Source organism: Microtus oregoni, unplaced genomic scaffold (genome assembly GCF_018167655.1).
Source record: "Microtus oregoni isolate MIOR12 unplaced genomic scaffold, Mior012 000071F_ref0000514, whole genome shotgun sequence".
In the NCBI taxonomy this organism is placed as follows: domain Eukaryota; kingdom Metazoa; phylum Chordata; class Mammalia; order Rodentia; family Cricetidae; genus Microtus; species Microtus oregoni.
In genome coordinates, this window is record NW_024543978.1 from 5,889,614 (window position 1) to 5,907,521 (window position 17,908).

Below are 17,908 nucleotides of genomic sequence, written 5' to 3' on the forward strand. Positions count from 1 at the left end.
ATACTGGGATATTGGGCCTGCTCTTTGGTTGCCGCTGGGTTAGTCACCATAATAAGAATCAAGTTTCCTTGTGCCCCATATCCTCTTGGTTCATAGTATCTTATGCTTGTAACATATACCCAGGGACACTTGGAACAATGGATGAGATGTAGGGGTGCCCCTTTCTGCTCTGGAGCCCCTAGTTCTCACACCCAGTGGTCATCACAATTTGTCGTTAAACGTGTAAATTCTTTTGTCAATCTGTTCTTACGTGGCAGATTGCAGGAACCCTGCATGGGAAGGACCCTGCTTGGAGCAGTACGAGCCTGTCAGTGATTTGGCATGAGTGTGTGCAGGAGGAAGAGTTCCTCAACTCCAGGGTGGGTCCACAGCGTCTCACTGTGAAGCCCGGGCTGGCCTGGACTCAACAGAGATCTCTCTGCCTCTGCCCCACCATGCCAGACTCCACAGACAGTTTTTTTTTTTTTTTTTTTTTTTTTTTGGTTTTTTCGAGACAGGGTTTCTCTGTGGTTTTGGAGCCTGTCCTGGAACTAGCTCTTGTAGACCAGGCTGGTCTCGAACTCACAAAGATCTGCCTGCCTCTGCCTCCCAAGTGCTGGGATTAAAGGCGTGCGCCACCACCGCCCGGCTCCACAGACAGTTTTTAAAGGGCTTTGGTAGTTCAGACCAGGAGTTTGAGCACCGTTTGTTCAAAATGTGAGCTTGAGACAGTGAGGGCCTTGAAGATTTCCAGTTCTCATCAAACCGTTTCCAGTCATCTCCCGCACCAGCCTTTTTCCAGGAGGATTGGTCTGGAGCCTGAGGTCAGTCGGCGCTATGGAAGACTCTTATTTTGAAGGGGAGACGGAGCCTGTTCTTCTCTGAGACACCTGCATCTCTGGGGCTAATGAGTTTAGGTTGATAGAACCCAGACCCCAGGAAGGATTATAAATTCTCATGTGATTTGATTTGCTGCTGGATACCTGAAAGCAGCTGTGCCTACCCAGCTGACCCTGCAGCCCCAGCTGCCTGGGGGCGGTCTGGGTCTCCCCTGGCCCAATGGGGAAGGAGGAGGCAACAGATCCACTCCCACCTGGCTGCTGGTCCTGGGCCCCTGCTGGGCTTGGGCCCCTGCTGGGCTTGGGCCCCTGCTGGACTGGCTGTTTAACAGGGACCTGCTTCTGCCACCTTGTATGCTGGCCTCTGTTGTCTTCACTTTTCACTACAGCCTCTGTGTGACTTTGTGTCCCGGGGGTGGGGAGAGGGGAGGCCGAGCCTTTTAGAGATGGACGAACGTGTTCTGAGCCCCTGTCAGTGGTTGCCAGAGGCTGTGTCCCATTGGGCATTCGAGGCCCCTGGGATCACACTCAGATTTCTTCCTGAGCGGACTGAGGTCAGGAGAGGAGTTTTCCTGGGCACCATGGGATGCTACCCAAGCCCTCTGCCGCCTTCCCAGAGAAGCTGCTGAGCTCCTGGCAGAGGAGCGGTAGGTGGGGCAGAGGTGAGCCGAAGAGCAAAGGCAGCCATCTTTGAAGACCTTTGAATGTACTGGAGGCTCCACAGATGTCGTGTATCCCAGTGGTTGTTAAAGTGGGGTCCCCTGGCAACATCATTACTCTTGGGAATAGGCTAGTCCCAACCCCAGAGCCCGTTCAGCCATCAGCATCTAGCAGGGGCAGTCTTGACCTTCCCCTGGCCTGGGTCCTCGGATCTGGAGCAAGAGCCGTGAGCCGAGAATGTGGAGCCAGGATTCATCCTAGCTCTGAACCACAGTGGGGACTGGCGTTTGGTTTCTGCAGCAGACAGCACACGGGCAGCAGTGTGCCAGACCAGAAGGGATGGAGGCCACGAGAGGGTAGTGATGAGCTGTGCCTGCCAGGCTGATTCCTGCCAACTGGGAAGAGGCCGGGGGCCAAGGGTCAGGTGGGTCTGGAGCAGAGCCCTTCATGTGTCACCTGGACATGTCTGACCACTGTGCCCACAATGACGTTAGCCACGTGTACTGTGAGCATCTGCTTTGAGGGACCTTGTGCCTGCAGGGGTCTTCCTGCAGGCAGAACCAGGAACATCAGTCTCCAGGGTCCATGAAACCCCACACATAAGCCTTAGACCCCAGGCTCTGGAATGGATGTGTGTGTGTGTGTGTGTGTGTGTGTGTGTGTGTGTGAGATACACATTAATGTGCACGGGTATGCAGGTGCATGTGGAGGCCGGAGATTAAGTCGAGTGTGAATCTTTTTCCCTCTTACGTTTTGGGGCAGGGTCTCCACCAAATCCAGAGGTCAATTCAGCTCGTCTGGTTGTGCAGCGAGCCCCAGGGATCCTCCCGTCTCTGCCTTCCCAGCACTGGGCTACAGATGTGTGCTGTCCTGCCCGGAATTTATGTGGGTGCTGGGGATCCAAACCCGCACCCTCATGCTTCTATCACAGGCCCTTCCGTGGAATTCTGCTGTCCATTGGCCGTCTCACTTTCAACTACCCTTCTTTGAAGATAGCCATCATGTTACCCCACACGGCCCTCCTTTCCACTTCACATCAATCCTACAATGCCTCGGAGCAGGTGGTGGCACTGGTGCGGCAGAGTCGTGTGGATCCGCAGGGCTTTCCACCATGCTGCACGCATTCGTCGGGCAGGGAGTCCACAGGCCACAAGTGGCTGCTTATGTTTAAATTAACTGTAACCAAAGCAAAACACTCAGCCACAGTGGCCACATCTCAAGGGCCCAGTGGCCACATGTGGTCCATGGCTACTGCCATGGTCAGTGCCCGTGGACAGAGGCCTATCCTGAGCCATGTGTAAGATCAAAGTTGGTGGGATGCTGGCAAGTTTGGATGACATGACCTAATGGAAGAGAAAGGGGACTTCAGAGTGATGAAAGGCATTGGGGTCCCACCCAGCTGGCTGACAGCCCAGATGGGGACCAAGTCCAGCACCCTTGACCTCTTGAGGTCTGGTTAGCTCAGAGCCTCTCAACACTTCAGGATAACATCTGGGAGGCATTGTGGAATGAGCCTGCAATCCTAGCACTTGAGAAGTGGAGACAGGAGGGTCAGGAGTTCAAGGTTATCCTTAGCTACACAGCAAGTTCAAAGCAAACAAGTCATGATTTCTCACAAAGTCAGAAAAGGGCCTAGGGGTATAGTCAGTGGTTGAGGGCTTGTCTGGGTTTAGTTCATGTCTTTGCAACAGATTAATAAACAAAGAAGAAAAAAAAAAGGAAAAAAAAGTGAGATGGACCTTAGCATTTTGTTAGGCTCTCCTTGAACTTGTAGGGGCTAGTGACCCTCTTACCAGAGCTTTCCCAGTAGCCAGGATCCCAGGCATGAGCCACCATTAATCCCCTCGTGTCTTTCTGTATTTCAAGGCTATGCAGTGCATTGTGGGGCGTGGCAACATTATGACCCCAACCAACCGGACTCTAGTAACTGCACCCATCTATCTGTATGATACCCACAGATGTGTCACGTGCTGCTTAGAGTGGCTGGGTGCAGAGGGGTTCTGGGACAAAGCTGCCCCAACTGGGAGAGTTTGACTTAGTGGGATGTTGTCATGATTTCTGTTGTTTTCCCTTGCTTTTCAGTTATTTGAGGATAGGACTGGGATCAGATAGCCCTGGATATCCGAATCCACACTCTTGGGATGTGAATGACAGGTCAAAGCTGACTATTGGCTTGTGGAGGGCAGAAGGCCCTAGACTCATGGACCATCTCTGCTCTCAGGTCTTTTTAGGCAAATAACTGGCTCGGCCCTGGAGAGATAATTAGACCCATCTTTCCCTCTTCTCCACCCCAGCCCGAACCCTCAGCTTCACCCAGTTTACAATGATGACATTGTTCGAGCTGTGCTGCACACATGTGGACACTGAAGTGTTTAATCTCGCAGCAAAGACCTCATGCCTCAGCCTTGTCTCCATCTCAGCGTCTCCGTAGCGGAGAAAGACACCCCCACCCCTGCCAACGCCAAAGCAGCCCCGTGCTCAGAGGGAGGGAGGCTGAGTCTCCTAAGACCCAATTGGAGAGCTGGTGTGGGGGACTCTGGAGGCCTGACTGTCACTACAAATACTCAGTGAAGTTCCAGAGCTAAGTGGCAGCGAGATGGACGTGAATCTGTGGGGAATGCCAAGGGCTCTGTGCACACCTGGCTCAGGTGCCTCCCCAGGACAGGGTTGGCAGTGGTTCAGAGTGATGGGGGCTTGGTCCTGACCTGTGGGCCTCCAGGTCTCTGTGGCCGTAGGTAGCCAGTGACTTTATACTGAGCCTCAGTCTCCTCAGTTGTGAGACAAACCTCCCTTGGAGTAGGGCTCTCATAAGGATCAAGGATGTAACGTGTAGGATAGGGATGGGGCATCTAGGCCGGTGAGAGGGTGTGTGTGTGTGTGGGGGGTATATGGGGTGTAGGTGGGTGGTGTGTGTGTGTGATGCGCATATGGTACTGTGTTTTTGTGTGATATAGGTTTGTATAGTGTGTGTACTGTGTGTGTTATGTGTGGGGTATATGGGGTGTAAGGGTGTGTGATGTGGTGTGTGTGTGTGTGTGTGTGTGTGTGTGTGGTGAGGTGTGTATTGAGACAGGAGGTCAACCTGAGATATCTTTTTCAGAAGCTGCCCATTGTCTTTTTCTGTCCTGCTAGCTCCCAAATAACGACACAGAGACTTCTTATTAATTATGAAAGCTCGGCCGATAGCTTAGGCTTCTAACTAGTTCTTATAATTTAAATTAACCCATATCTTTTTATCTATGTTCTTTTACATGGTTGCTTACTTTTACCTTGTAAAGCCCATGCTGTTTGCTCTGCGGCACTGGCGTCTCTCTCATGCCTCTGCCTTCTTCCCAGCATCCTCTCTGCCCCCCAAATCCTGCCTAGCTATTGGCCACTTAGCTTATTAAACCGGTCAGAGCGACACATTTCCACAGGGTACAAAAAGGTGATTTAGTTTTTTAGACAAAGTCCATTTTAGTTTTTAAGACAAAGTCTCTCACTGTGATCTGAAGCTCAGCAATTAAGCATGGCTGTCTGGCCAGTGAGCCCACAGACCACCTGTCTGCAGCCCCCCTCCATTGCTGGGGTTTCAGGCGGTGCCACAACGCCTGGCTTTTTCACGTGGGTCCTGGGGACTGAACTCATACCGTGCTTTTCCGGCAAGTATTTCACCATCTTTTCCAGCTGAGAGGGCTCTTAAGACAGTGGCTGTCTACCTCGCAGCCATCTCTGGTGACACACAGAGACACCGGGGCACAGGGCACTGCTGGTAAAATGGGCAGCTGCTGTGGCTGACAGTGGGCAGCTGCAGTAGAGCAGACAGAATTACCGGTCCTCTTTTTGGTCTCTGCCTGGAAGAATTCATAGCAATGTCTCCAGGGACTGCCTATACATCTATACTGACAGTGGCCTTTGTCACATCAGCGGGAATGGAAGCAATCCAAATTCTACAGGAGGATGAAGAGATAACAGGGTGTCGTCTATCTGTATGGTGGAATATTATTTGTCCTTGGAAAGGGACATCCTGATGCCTGTTATAACCTTGATGAATCTCAAGACATTGCTGAGTGAAGTGGCCAGTTGCAGGACAGATTCTGATAGGAGGTCCACGGAGGAGCGCAGTTAGCAATGACAAAACTTACCCGGTGGTCTCTAGTGCTGGGGAGTGGCTACTAAAGTGAGCATTTACTGGGGACAGAGTTTCACCTTTTCCAGATGAACAGTCTAGAGACAGCGGAATGTAAATGGGTCTTCAACGACTGACTGACGTGGGCGCAGGTGGAGAGGTGAGGTGGTGTTTTATCACCCACCTTTCCCCAGGTGAACGTTAAAGTTCAACAGCTATTGAGAACAAAGGGTTGGCTCAGGAGTTAAGAGCACTTGCTGCTCTGCTAGAGAATCCAGGGTTCTGTTCCCAGCACCCACATCAGTTGGTTCACACAATGCCTGTCGCTCCAGCTCCAGGGGATTCAACACCTTGGTCTTGCATAGGCACACACACATATGGCATGCATTCACACGAGGTCCTGGTCTTGCAGAGGCATGCATAGGCACACACACATATGGCGTGCATTCACACACACACACACACACACACACACACACACACACACACACACACCTAAAAATAATAATAAATCTTCAAGATCATCAAGTATAGGGACTTTGACGTTGCCTGGCTTAGAGGCCACATTGGTGAAGACAGGAAGGCCCTATAGGCTCCACCCACTTCTTTCTGGTACCGCCCAGCTGGATCTTGGATCCAAGCCTGGGTCTCTGTTTGAGCTGTGCTGACTGATGTGGTGATTTGGAAAACTGTTGCTGCGAAAACCTGTCTCCTCCCTCCCCCAGCAGTGAGGATGTCCTGGCCGCTCTGGAATAGCACTTTCCTTTAGAGTCCCAGGGTTTCAGGATCACTCAGTTTACCATGTATCTCCAGTGTCTTTTCAAGCTCTTTAATCTTGCCCTTCCTAGACACTGCCCCCACCGCGTGCTTTGTTTGCAGTTTAAGATGTGAGCTCTCCGCTTCCAGCTCCAGCCACCACGCCTGTCTGCTGCCATCCTTCCTCATCCACCTCCACCATCACTCAAGTGATGGACTCTAACCCTCTGGGACCATAAGCTCAAACAAACCCTTCCTTCTGCCAGTCGCAGAAAAGTAACTACTACAGTTCCCTTTTGTTTATTGATTTGTGTGGCTTCATGATTCTTTCTTTGCTAAGTGACCCTGTGATGTAAACACCCAGAGGGACATCCTGTTGTCTCCACTGATGACTGTTCCCCTGCCTCATTGTTTAGAGACCCCCTGACAGTGGCAGACACCCTTTGTGTGCTGAAGGGCCACCCTCTACGCTGCTAGGGCCATTACTGTTCCTCTCTGAGGACACAGGGCCATAAAGAGGAGAGGTCACATGACCCAGGCCGCAGAGCTAGTGACAGAACAAAGACCAAGACCCCAGGTCTCAAAGAATAGAGGGCAAAAGCGTAGGGCTCAGAGTTCCACAGTCACCCCTTTTGTGCTGTGGGTAAGCTAATTGGCCTCCCTGAATCCCAGTTTTCTCACCTGCAAAGCAGGGATCCCTCCAACCTCACAGGTCCCCCCTAGACAATGGCCAAAGCTATGCATCACGGGGGCATCTCCGAGCACTAACGAGACATGCGCCTTCTGCATCTCTGGCTTCTTCAGCCATCTTTGGCTGTGAGAGAGGTCCCACTCTACTGGCTTCTTTTCTGGCTGATCCTTTTTTTTTCCCCCAGTGGCACTGTTCTGAAGCCCGGGGCAGAGGTGGGGGTGGGGCTCAGGACTAAAGAGTTTTGGAGACTGACTTCACTTCAGCTGGGAGCCCAAGGTGCTCCTGGGCAGACATAGGGTGACTCTCCTTGCTGAGCCTGGAAGCATCAGTGGTCCAGGAGAATACGTCCCACTCAGTGAGGGAAGGGGAGGGGAGGGGAAGAGGAGGGGAGGGAAGGGTTGTTCCTGGTCTCTTCTGTGGGAAGAGGAGGAAAGAAGATTGGAAGTCTCATGGTGAGGGCCATCTCTCCACAGTGGCAGGGATGGAGCCAGGAGCAATCTCCTGACCTCCAGGGCACCGCTGGAACCTAAGCAGAAGCTCCCATGATAGCCTGATCCCATCTGTAGGCAAAGTCACCCAAACTCCACCGTTCAGTTGGAGAGGGCCCATGAGCCTTAGGATGAGAAGGGAAGAGGTGTATCCTGGTGACTGTGGGGGTTCTGTGGAGCAGACAGGGAGCAGAGCAGGGTTGTTTGGCCCAGGTGACAAAGAGTCAGGAGACAGCTGGGCTTGACTAGGGGTCTTTATGAATGACTTTTGGGAGTGACTCGTCATTGGTCTGTGAGGCCTACAACTGGAGGTATCAAAGGGAGGATCTGTGTGCGTGAGCTGGAGGCTGGGGAGACAGTCAGGTATGAGAGGAAGCCACATATGTGCCAGGGTTGTTTATATGCGGAGTTGTCTCCATGTGGGAGCCATTAGCATGTAGGCGGTCATCTGTAGGTGGGCTCATTTGCATGCAGGGAACCATCTGCCTGTGGGCTGTAACCATGTTCTGGGTAGATGAGCTCTCCCTGGAGGCGGAAGAGTGTGAGGAGACCAAGCCTGAGGGAGGGAATGCCTGCAAGGCGGACAGAAGTGAGGACCGAGAGGATGGTTGGGGAGTCAGAAGGCCCCTAATAGTTCCTGGTGAAAGAGAAAAGAAAAGGTAGCATTCAAATGCTGGGGTCCCATGCTGAATGCTACCTCCTGGAGGCCAGCAAGACTGTGGACGACCATTTATGTCCCAGCTGGTTACTGTGTGGTCTTTAGCGACTTTGCTGGGGCGGAGATGCTGTGGGGGTGTTCCCTGGAAGCTCCTCCCTGAGGTGAGCAGATGGGGTGGTGTGGGCGTAGGTACTGGCTGTTCACTGTGGCACAGGATGCTCTGGGACTTGTGGCTACCTCCCGAGCCTCAAGCCCCCTGTGGCTTCATCTTTCCCTGTCCCCTTCATAGGACTGTCCTCCTGTAGCTCATGTTCTGTGTGTACCTTGACAACTCTCCCTGGCAGCACACTTTGGGAAAAGAGTATTGTCTTAGTTAGCTGTGAAGAGACATCGTGACCACGGCAACTTTTATAAAGGAAAATGTTTAATTGGGTGGCTTACAGTTTCAGAGGTTTAATCCATTATCATCATGGCGGGACATGGCAGCATGCATGTGGGGTTCATGCACACACTACATACATGTAAATGGTACAATGTGACATCTGTTAAACAGGCAGAGAACTGATCCCACCAAACTGTCCTCACTGTTGCTATAGGCATATGTGGTGGTAACGGTCCTGGGTTTGGTAGGTCCTGGTTTAAATCCCGGCAGTGTGACTCCAGGCAGGCTGTTCGACACCCTTGGGTCTCAGGTGTGTGCTTGGCCATTGCTGCATTATGCTCCCTTCTTCAGGTAGCTCAGGCACGCTGCTGGTTAATTTTACCTATTAACACCGCCTAGAATCAACTGGGACATTGAGAAATGGTCTACATCAGGTTGCCTGTGAGCATGTCTGTGGAGGACTATCTTGATTGCTAATTATTGTGGAAAGACCAAGCCCTCTATGGGTCTTGGCATCCCGTAGGCAGTCAGGCCCTGGCTGTGTAAGAACGAGGAAAGCTGGTAAGCTCGCGGGCAGCATGGGTACATTCATTCTCTGTGCTCTTGCCTGTGACCAATCTCTTGCCTCTGCCTCCTCTGCTGTGACGGACTGTAACCAGGACCCGTGAGCCAAACAGACCCTTCCTCCCCTTAAGCTGCTTTGTGGCAGGATGTGTTATCACAGTAACAGACATGAAATGAGGGCGGACTGAGAGGAGCCGGCGGAGGACAGGATAGACCCGAGGATTTCTGCCTTGCCTCCTTGTCCTGGGGCCACCTCCCCAGGCTCTCTTGCTATCCAGGAGACTGCCTGGATCTCAGCAGCTGCTTGTCTTCCCTCTTAGGGATTGGTGGCATCTCTGATGCCTCTTTGTCATGCTGGCTCGCCTTTCCCATGTGCTGGCGTGGAAGGGATGGGCTTCTTGTGCTCCAGAGGACAGGAGGAGAGCCGACACTGGGAGGCGTGCCGAAGGTTTCTGGAGAGTTCTCTCTGGCACGGTGGGCCACGAGCAGCACGGTGTGGCTTCTCTTCCCATCTGGGAGGAGCCTTTGTGTCAGTGATTGAACTCTCTCATGATGGCAGAGCTGGTCATAACACAAGCAGACCATGACCAGACATCTCTAATTTTTAAAAGCATCCTCTGTCATTCTTCTATGCCTCCCAGGGCTGAGAACCACTGTCCTACGCTGTCCCAGGACAGGCCTACCAAGGTGCATCTTCTCACCAGTGGCAGTTACCTGCCATAACATCATCCGTCTCTTGTGTGAATCTTAGGTCCCTCACACATCACAGCCTCGTTTTCCACATGGCAACACGGAGCTTCAGGCGGGGTATCGGGACTCTTCACTGCCGCAGTGCTTCTTAGTGGCTGAGGCTGCATTCGAACCCAGTCCCGAGCTTCTAGGATTCCAGGCTGGTGTGGTTGTTTCTGTGGTCAGTGCTTTAGTTTCCCCAGCAAATTGGCTACAGAGCTATGCTCTTGTTGCTCAAGATGTCCCTAAGGTCTGGGCCTGTGACCATCTGGTCCACAGTGTGTCTATATGGGATGTGAGGTTTTCACAAAGGTTCCCTAAGGCAGTGTCCACCCAGCTCAGGTCAATTGCACGGGCAGAGATGAACCAGATACTAAATGTCTTCGGTTCTGGTGTGCTTTCTTCCCCTCCAGTGGAACATGACAAGGAATTCTTCCACCCCCGCTACCACCATCGGGAGTTCCGGTTCGATCTTTCCAAGATCCCCGAGGGGGAAGCCGTGACTGCAGCTGAGTTCCGAATCTATAAGGACTACATCCGGGAGCGTTTTGACAATGAGACCTTCCAGATCAGAGTCTACCAGGTGCTGCAGGAGCACTCAGGCAGGTAGGTTCGAGTCTGCCGGGTGCTCCAGGAGCACTCAGGCAGGTAGGTTCGAGTCTGCTGGGTGCTCCAGGAGCACTCAGGCAGGTAGGTTCTGCCTTTGTGTGGGAGTGGGGTGCTGAGCTTCCTCTCGCTGCAGAGAAAGGAGTGGGTGAGAGGCAGAGGGTGGGGCCAGGAACAGTCCTGGTGGCTTTCACTATTGGGCCCTAGACCAGATGACCATCTTAAAGTGTATGATGTGTGCATGTTCTTTCAAACTACGACCCTACACAGACTTGGTCAGGGATATCGGGAGACCAGGAAGCCTGGAGCCTGGGGCTGTGCCTCTCTAGACAGGCCTACATGAATGGTCTAGATTTGGTGGTGTGTTGAGGGGGAGGGGAGGGAGGGCTGGTGTTGATGGTTCTTCCGCTCACCGCTCTAAGTCCAGGGTGATGTCAGACCACCAATAAAAATGACCATTTATAATCAAATGCTCTAAGGGGAGCGGAAAAAAAGAAAAAACAAAAACAAACAAACCAAAGCAAACAGCTGGAGAACTCTTGGCTGTCCAAGAGTTGCTAGGTCAGGGACCAAAAGTTTGTTTCGAAAGCACTTCTGGGGCCCCGAGAAAAGTAAAGAGCTCAGAGATGATGGGGGGCTGCCCCTCACGTACATCCCAAAGCTGCTTTGCAGTTGAGGTTGCCTTTCTTTGTGACCAGGCTTTTGTTGAGGCTGTGAACTTCTGTCGTCCCCACAGACATGGTGGCACAGGAGTTAGTGGGAAGATCTTTGGCTAGGACGGGAACAGGGACGAGGGAAGCCTGGTCAGGGCAATGCCGTCGGGCAGCTCGTCTTGGTGGCTAAGGACACAACTTCTGTGGTGTGTCTCTGGTGACCCATGACACATGTGAAGTGACCCATGAGTCACTTCAGACAGACACTAGCACTTGGAAGTAAGGAGTCTGTGCAATGGGCACGATCGAAGTGTCCTAAGAGCACCGAGAAGGCCAGCCACGGGGACTTGGCCCAGCTTCTGAAGAACTCTCTGGTAAAAGTTTAGTTTTGAACTGAGTCTGGTGCTGCTCAGCTACCCAGGAGGATCAGGATGTCTTGGTGACGCCCTGTCTCACACTGAAAGGTAAAATAAGGTCTGGGGATGTAGCTCAGCGGTAGAGGGCTTGCCTAGAACCCATAAGGCCTTGGTATCTTGTGGGTCTTACCTTGGTCCCCAGGCCCGGCCTCATTTAGAGGACCTGGCCCGTTTTCTGGAGTTCCAAGCACCTGCTGTGTACTTGGGAACATCATCACTGTAGGGACTCTTTGTTTACAGAGCCGCTTGGAATCAAATCCAGGTTTTCGTGTAAACTGGGCAAGTGCTCTACCACTGAGCCACCCACCCCGGGCATCGAGACTCTTAGCCAGACCACGTGTTTGATCTTTCTTGAAGGTCGATGGCTTAGAGAAGGCACACACCCCAGCGGTTATTCGCCAACAAGTGGGGCCGCCACCTGTGCCCAGGGCTCTTAGCTGGTCTCCAGACCTGCCTCTCATAATGTCTCATGGAGAGGTCCAACTTTGGGAATGTGGTCCTGCCTAGCCCACCTGGGATGGCTGACTGGTCATGGCCATACACACCCTCTTCTCCCATCTCTCCCTGAGGGCCATTTGGTCTGCAGGTCACCTCTTACCTGTGCAGAACTGGCTTCCTGATACCACAACTTTTCATGCTGCTTTTCCAGAGAAGGGAGCTTCTCTATCCCGTGCCTGCGCATACCTTCTGTATCCCATGTTAGAAGGTGATGGAGGCCCAGAGACCCACAAGCTGTGCCAGGCGGTGTTCGTGGAAGTCAAGGCCACACCACTGATGAAACAATGGGTGCTGTGACTTATTTGTCAGCTACGTTTGTGTGCACATATGCCTAGTGCCATTCCCAGAGGTCAGATAGTGGGAATAAATGGGGGGCTGTGAGAGCCTGAATGCCATGTAAAGCTCTGGTTGGGGTGCATCCAAGTTCCCAGGATGCCACTATAATGAAGTCTCACAAACAGGGTGGCCCAGAACATTAGGACTGGGATTCCCTGTAGGCTGGAACTTCAGAGTTAGACTCAGTGAGGCCTGGCCCCCTGAAACCTGCGTGTGTGTGTTTGGGGGGTATGTGCGTGTACGTGTGTGTGTGTGTGTGTGTGTACACGAGCCTATATGCGAATGTGTTCTTCCTGAGGCTGCTGTCAGCTGCTGTGCATTCAGACTCAGCCTCCGCTCAGCACGACCCCAGCTGTTTTCACCGGGGTTCCCTCCCGCTGCATCTCCTCCAGCAGGAGAAGGTCCACTCCTCTCTACTCTGAGCATGTCTGCATATATCTACAGAAACACTGGTTCTGAATGAGGTCGGTTCCATTGACAGATCTGTGGGTTAGGACTGGAATCTCCTCCGTTTGGGGGTACAGTTAGTCATCACAGGATGACGAGGAGATGTGAATTCGGGAGCAAGCGAAGAGCCAAGGGAAGGGCTTGGAGCTGCTGGGGAAGGTGGTGGGATGATTGGGTGTCTCTTAGGCAGTCACCAATGTCCTGCTGAACTAAGGATGTTTGAATGACAGAGACCCCGTCAATAGAGGGCAGGGGAAGAGTGTCTGTGGGAACCACAGGGTCCTGTGGTCACATGACGGGCAGGATGGAGAGAACTGCCGTTGCTGGGATGGGGTGATCCTCTTGGGCCTTGCGTAGGACAGCCTTTGTGTGTCTTCTCCCCTCCACTCCTGAGACTCAGTGATGGATCCGCCGTTTGGGGAGGCGAGGAGGTATGGGTTGCCAGAGTTGCCAGAGGGACACGTGGTGTAGGAGTTTCCCTGGCATGGGTGGCGTGTTGCTGAGGGTCTGCCTCTGGGGGCAGGGGAGCCCTTGCCAGGCAGAGGAGGGGACACAGAGCAGGTAGAAGTGATTGGCCTGGAGGGAGCAGAGTTGATTGACAGCAGGAAGGCGGGACTATTGGGCCACTAAATATTCTTCCTGGGCTCCACGGACAGAAGCCATGTGGCCCTTCTCCAGGAGTTAAATAGCTTTAGCTTTAAGTCTGTTTTCTGGGTCACCTTTGAATGTAGGTGCTTCTCTGAGGCACGGGGATGGCTAATCCAGCTTTGAGAACCCGGATTCAAATCCTGCTAGCGTGCTCCTGGGAAGTCATGAGCTTGGAGCCTCAGTTTCCTCCTCTGGAAAGGAATGGGTTGTGGAGTTTCCCTGCCGGGGTGTGGGGGAGGATTTTAGGGACTGTCTTCCATGCGGTAAGTGTTCCCTAAGCACTCAGTCATTGTAGGAGGGAGAGAGACCATAGCAGAGTGGAGAGCTTCAGCCTTTGGCAGAACCACCCTCTCTGGGCTTCAGCTTCTGAACACTTGAATTCTTTAGCCTAAGAATATGCCTGGGGACACAGGCCTGAGCTGGGTAGAGATGTGTGGCTCTGTGGCATGTCTCTAGCTGTACATCTTCCATTAGAGCCTCCTCCTTGCCCAGACCTCTGAGGAGCCCAGTGCCTACCCCCCCCCCCCCCAACAAGTCCTTCCAACCCCTGGGCTCTGGGCTTCGAGATAGAGAACATAACTATGCTGCCACCAGCTACCCAGCTGTTCAGGGCCTGGGACATCTGGCTCTCTGGCAGGCTCAGCTAAGCTCCAGAGACACTCCGGGGGTGCTGGGATTAGCCAGCTGTGGGCTGGCCTCCACATCTCTCCCCTGGGGGAGTCACTTCCCACCAAGTCCTCTTGATCTCTTAGAGTTGGAGGCCTTCCATGGCCTGTCCCTGCCTCAAGCCCCAGGCAGCTGGAAAGGCAGGAGAGGTATGCCACCCTTGCCCAGCTGTGGGAGAGCCTGGGCTCAGGGTGGGCCTGAGGGTGGTGGCTTGGTTCTGAAGGCTTTGCTAGGGTTGCTGGGGAGGATCAGGAGCTTAGTCTTACTTTCTTGACCTTGGGCCTGAGGCTGGACTAGCTAGCTTCCAGGACCTGAGTTTGCTTCTGCTCTGTTGGTTCCATCCTCAGGCTAGGGGTTTCATTAGGCCCATCCTCAGCCTGTGCTCTTGCTGGCAGCTTCCGGATGTGCTCCTCCTGTATTAGAGGGCTATGCTTGCACCAGGAGCCCCAGGAGGCCAGGCCCTGTCACCACCAAGGTCAAGATGTTGTCTGCAGCTGGATGAAGAATATCCCCTGGTCCATCACAGGGTCTTCGGCTGCCAGGAGGGTGACCTCAGTCTCTACAATGCCAGGACTTGGATCAACCCTGGCCTGAGTCACTGTGAGGGAGAAGGGGCTGTTTCTGCCTGTCCCTCCAGAGAGAGATTCAGGGCAGAGGAGGCCAAAGGGGTGTGTTACCAACTCCCTCCTGAACCCAGTCCAGCCCTGCTTGTTCCTGAGTACCCAAGGTGGGGTTAGCAGCTTCCCCAGAACAGGCTCTTGCTTTCTACTCAGAAGAGGTGTCCTGTCCAGGGTGCCCCTGCTATCTGAACAGGTACACCCCTGTCCTGCAGTCCACTGCAGCCAACCTCCGAGGTGTCTCAGCTGTCTTTACCCCTCAAGTCCAGGGTGAGCAGGTGGAGCATGGCCTTTTACCCACACCAGGACAGGCTGTGCCGCTCTACCTCAGGATACACATGGAGGACCACAGGGGTTTGGGAAAGCTTGTGGGAGCTGATGGCAAGAAAACGTCCATCTGGTCTCTACACCCCCCCCCCACCAGTGGCCTCCAGGTGGCCCTGGGGTGGCACCTTGCCTCACCTGTTCTCTGTGAGGACTTTCAGGTAGCCATCACTTTGGTTGCAGGCTCAGGACTTGGCATCCAGACTCCGGGAGGGTTTTCCTATATCCAGGTTTAGGCAGGGGTCATGGGCACAGCGCAGAGACAGCAGACTACTGGGGCGTGTCCTGTTTTAGTATTCTCTCCATGCAGTGTCGTAGTGAGTATCCCACCTCCACAACGGGCCTCTTCAGTGTTACCCCTCTTCCACAGACTGCTTCAGAGGCGGGGTGGCTCAGCTGAGAACACACAGTCAGGAAGTGGCAAAGGGAGGCCTTGAACCCAGGTTTCTGAGACACCCCCACCTGCATTCTGGGTCGCAGTGAGAGTCTCAGCCGTGGCTGTGCATTGGGTGGGCTGTCCAGGGTCTGTTAAAGCTACCAGTGTGGGTGGGTTGGGCTGGATGTTAGCATTTCGCGAGATAGCCCATGTGTGCCGGGCTCTGAGCAGGTGGCTGCCATGCCTTATGGCCCTGTCTTGGTTGAGTCCCCTGTCAATAAGTAGAACAGGGGTCACCTGCCTAGCAAATGGCCTGTTTGCCTGCAGACTTCCTCTTCTCACAGGACAGAGCCCCACTCATGTTCCAGACTCTGTCCATTTCTCTAACATGGGGGAGGGATTAGCTGAGAGTGAGTGGGGGCCCTTCCAGAAGCTTCTGGCTTCTCCCTGCTCCTATTGGCCTATGCATAGGCTTTTGTATCTCCTTACTTCTGCCTCTTCCCACGACCCCTCAGTCACAGGGCGTTAGCGCGGGTCTGAGCTGCCTTAGCCTTGGGCAGTAGCTGGTGGTAGTTGTCCTGAAAAATCATGCGGGACGTGAAAATCCTGGGTTAGGACCACCTGGGTGCCTCTGCCTGAGGCCCCTTTCTCAGGGCGCCACTCCAGACCCCAGCCCGAGCCTTGGACAAGGTACCGTCAGACCCTGGTACTGCGTGGTTCCTCTCAGCGCCCCCTCAGTGATTTGCAAGGATCATTCTGGAAAAAGCTTGCATTCAATACCACCCAGCGTGGCAGGACAGCAAGCCACTGTGTCCAATCTAGTTAGTTCTGGAGAGGCAGTCAGCTGGTCCTGTCCTGTGTCCTGGAGCCAAATGCCCACTGGCTTCCTGTCCTGTGGTCTGAGGCCAGCTGGTGGGCTTTGATGGCTGTTTTGATCTGTACTGTGTGCCTTTTCCTTCCTTCCATCGCTCTTCCACAGCCTGGCTTCTTGGACTGGCTGGGCACCAATTGGATGTCAGTGGTAACAGGGCGTATTTGTGGGGCGCTTGTGATAGAGCCCTGTGGGGGCTCAGCAGGGGGCTCACAGGGGGGCTCTCATTTTCTTGGACTCCTTCCAGCACTGAATCACGTGGAGTCAGTCACTAGCCGGAGCCAGCATCATTTGCAGACCTGTGGCATGGGGAGGGCTCTTTCCTACCGCTGGGTAGATCCGGGCAAGTTCGAGACGCAGTCCTCCACCTCCTGTGACGTGTCGCTGCAGAAGAGATAGCTGTCCTGAGCAGCCATGACAGATGAGGGCAACTTGTCCATTCTCTTCCCCCAATTCTATGAACTGGGTGATCGGTCAATTGGATTTCCACCAGGGAAACTGAGGTAGAGAGGACAAATCACCTTCCTAGCTTGTCCTAGCATTATTGTGAAGATGCCCAGGTGGCCACCTGTAGCCATCCCCAGTTTCGTGACTGTGGGGTTGGCAACCTGCTGACCTTTCAGAGCCTCCTTGAGCACTGAGTGAATTCCGATAGGGTGGGTAGCCCCGGAGGCTGTGAGGGTGGCCCAGCTACAGAGACTGCTTGGGAAGTGAAGTCTGAGGCATGTAGTAGGCACTCAGGATGCCTGCTGCAGGAAAGGTCTGACCACTCTCAGCAGGGCAAAGGCTTCTTGTATGGCCGTGTCGCACCACCGCGAGGACATGCCCACGGGTACCTGCCACATATGTGAGTGCCAACAGCGCCTTTGCTCGTGGGCTGTCGGTCCACCCCTGCACATTCTGCCATACTCTCCTCGCTGCCTTGTTACCAATCTTACCTCAGCATCTGAGCTCCATTTCCAAAAAGTGAAAATTGCCTGTAATTATACTGCTTTCAATTCTCTGCGAGCTTTGCTGTGATGATTGTTATATTACACAGAGCCAGGGGGCCGCCTGGGTGTCCAAGGGTCGGCGGACCCTCGTGGCCAGTGAGGGGGCAATGGCAGCGTGTGCCGGGGTCCTGTGTTCCTGATGCTGGAATACATCTGGGGACAGTGCTTTAGGATCGGCCTGTCTGGATAACTTGATCAGATGCTTTAATTCCAAAAGCACTCTGTTCTTGAATTGGGACCCCTGCTTCCCTATAGGAACCGATTTTTCCAAATGTATTAACATATGTGTTTCATATCAGGGCCTGTAATTGCTTTAGCCTTCTTGGCAGGACACAAAGGGAATTAATATTTTTCAGTTTGTTTGTAAGCGGTCATCTGTAGCTGGGATAACAAATACCTTCTCAGATGCTGACTCGGTGAGGGTAGGGGAACAGGTGCCCCCGGAAGCGTTGTTTCTAAGAAGTCGGCTATTTCCGCGAAGGCCTCTGCTGCCTCATATTCTTGTCGGAAGACGGGATTCTCAAGGCTTTGTCAAACTCTGGTTTCTCCCATTGTCTTTCTACTGTCACCCCGTCTGTTCCATCTTCCTTCTTCTTGGCTTTGC

General features: G+C 53.4%; 1 protein-coding gene across 1 annotated transcript in view; it reads left to right on the forward strand.

Annotated features, from left to right (window-relative positions):
• Bmp7 (bone morphogenetic protein 7) overlaps positions 1-17,908 on the forward strand; it is a 70,900-nt gene that overhangs the window by 15,286 nt on the left and 37,706 nt on the right. Inside the window, exon 2 of the mRNA XM_041641896.1 lies at positions 10,268-10,460. Within this exon, the coding sequence (XP_041497830.1) occupies positions 10,268-10,460 (193 nt within the window). The remainder of the gene's footprint in view (positions 1-10,267; positions 10,461-17,908) is intronic.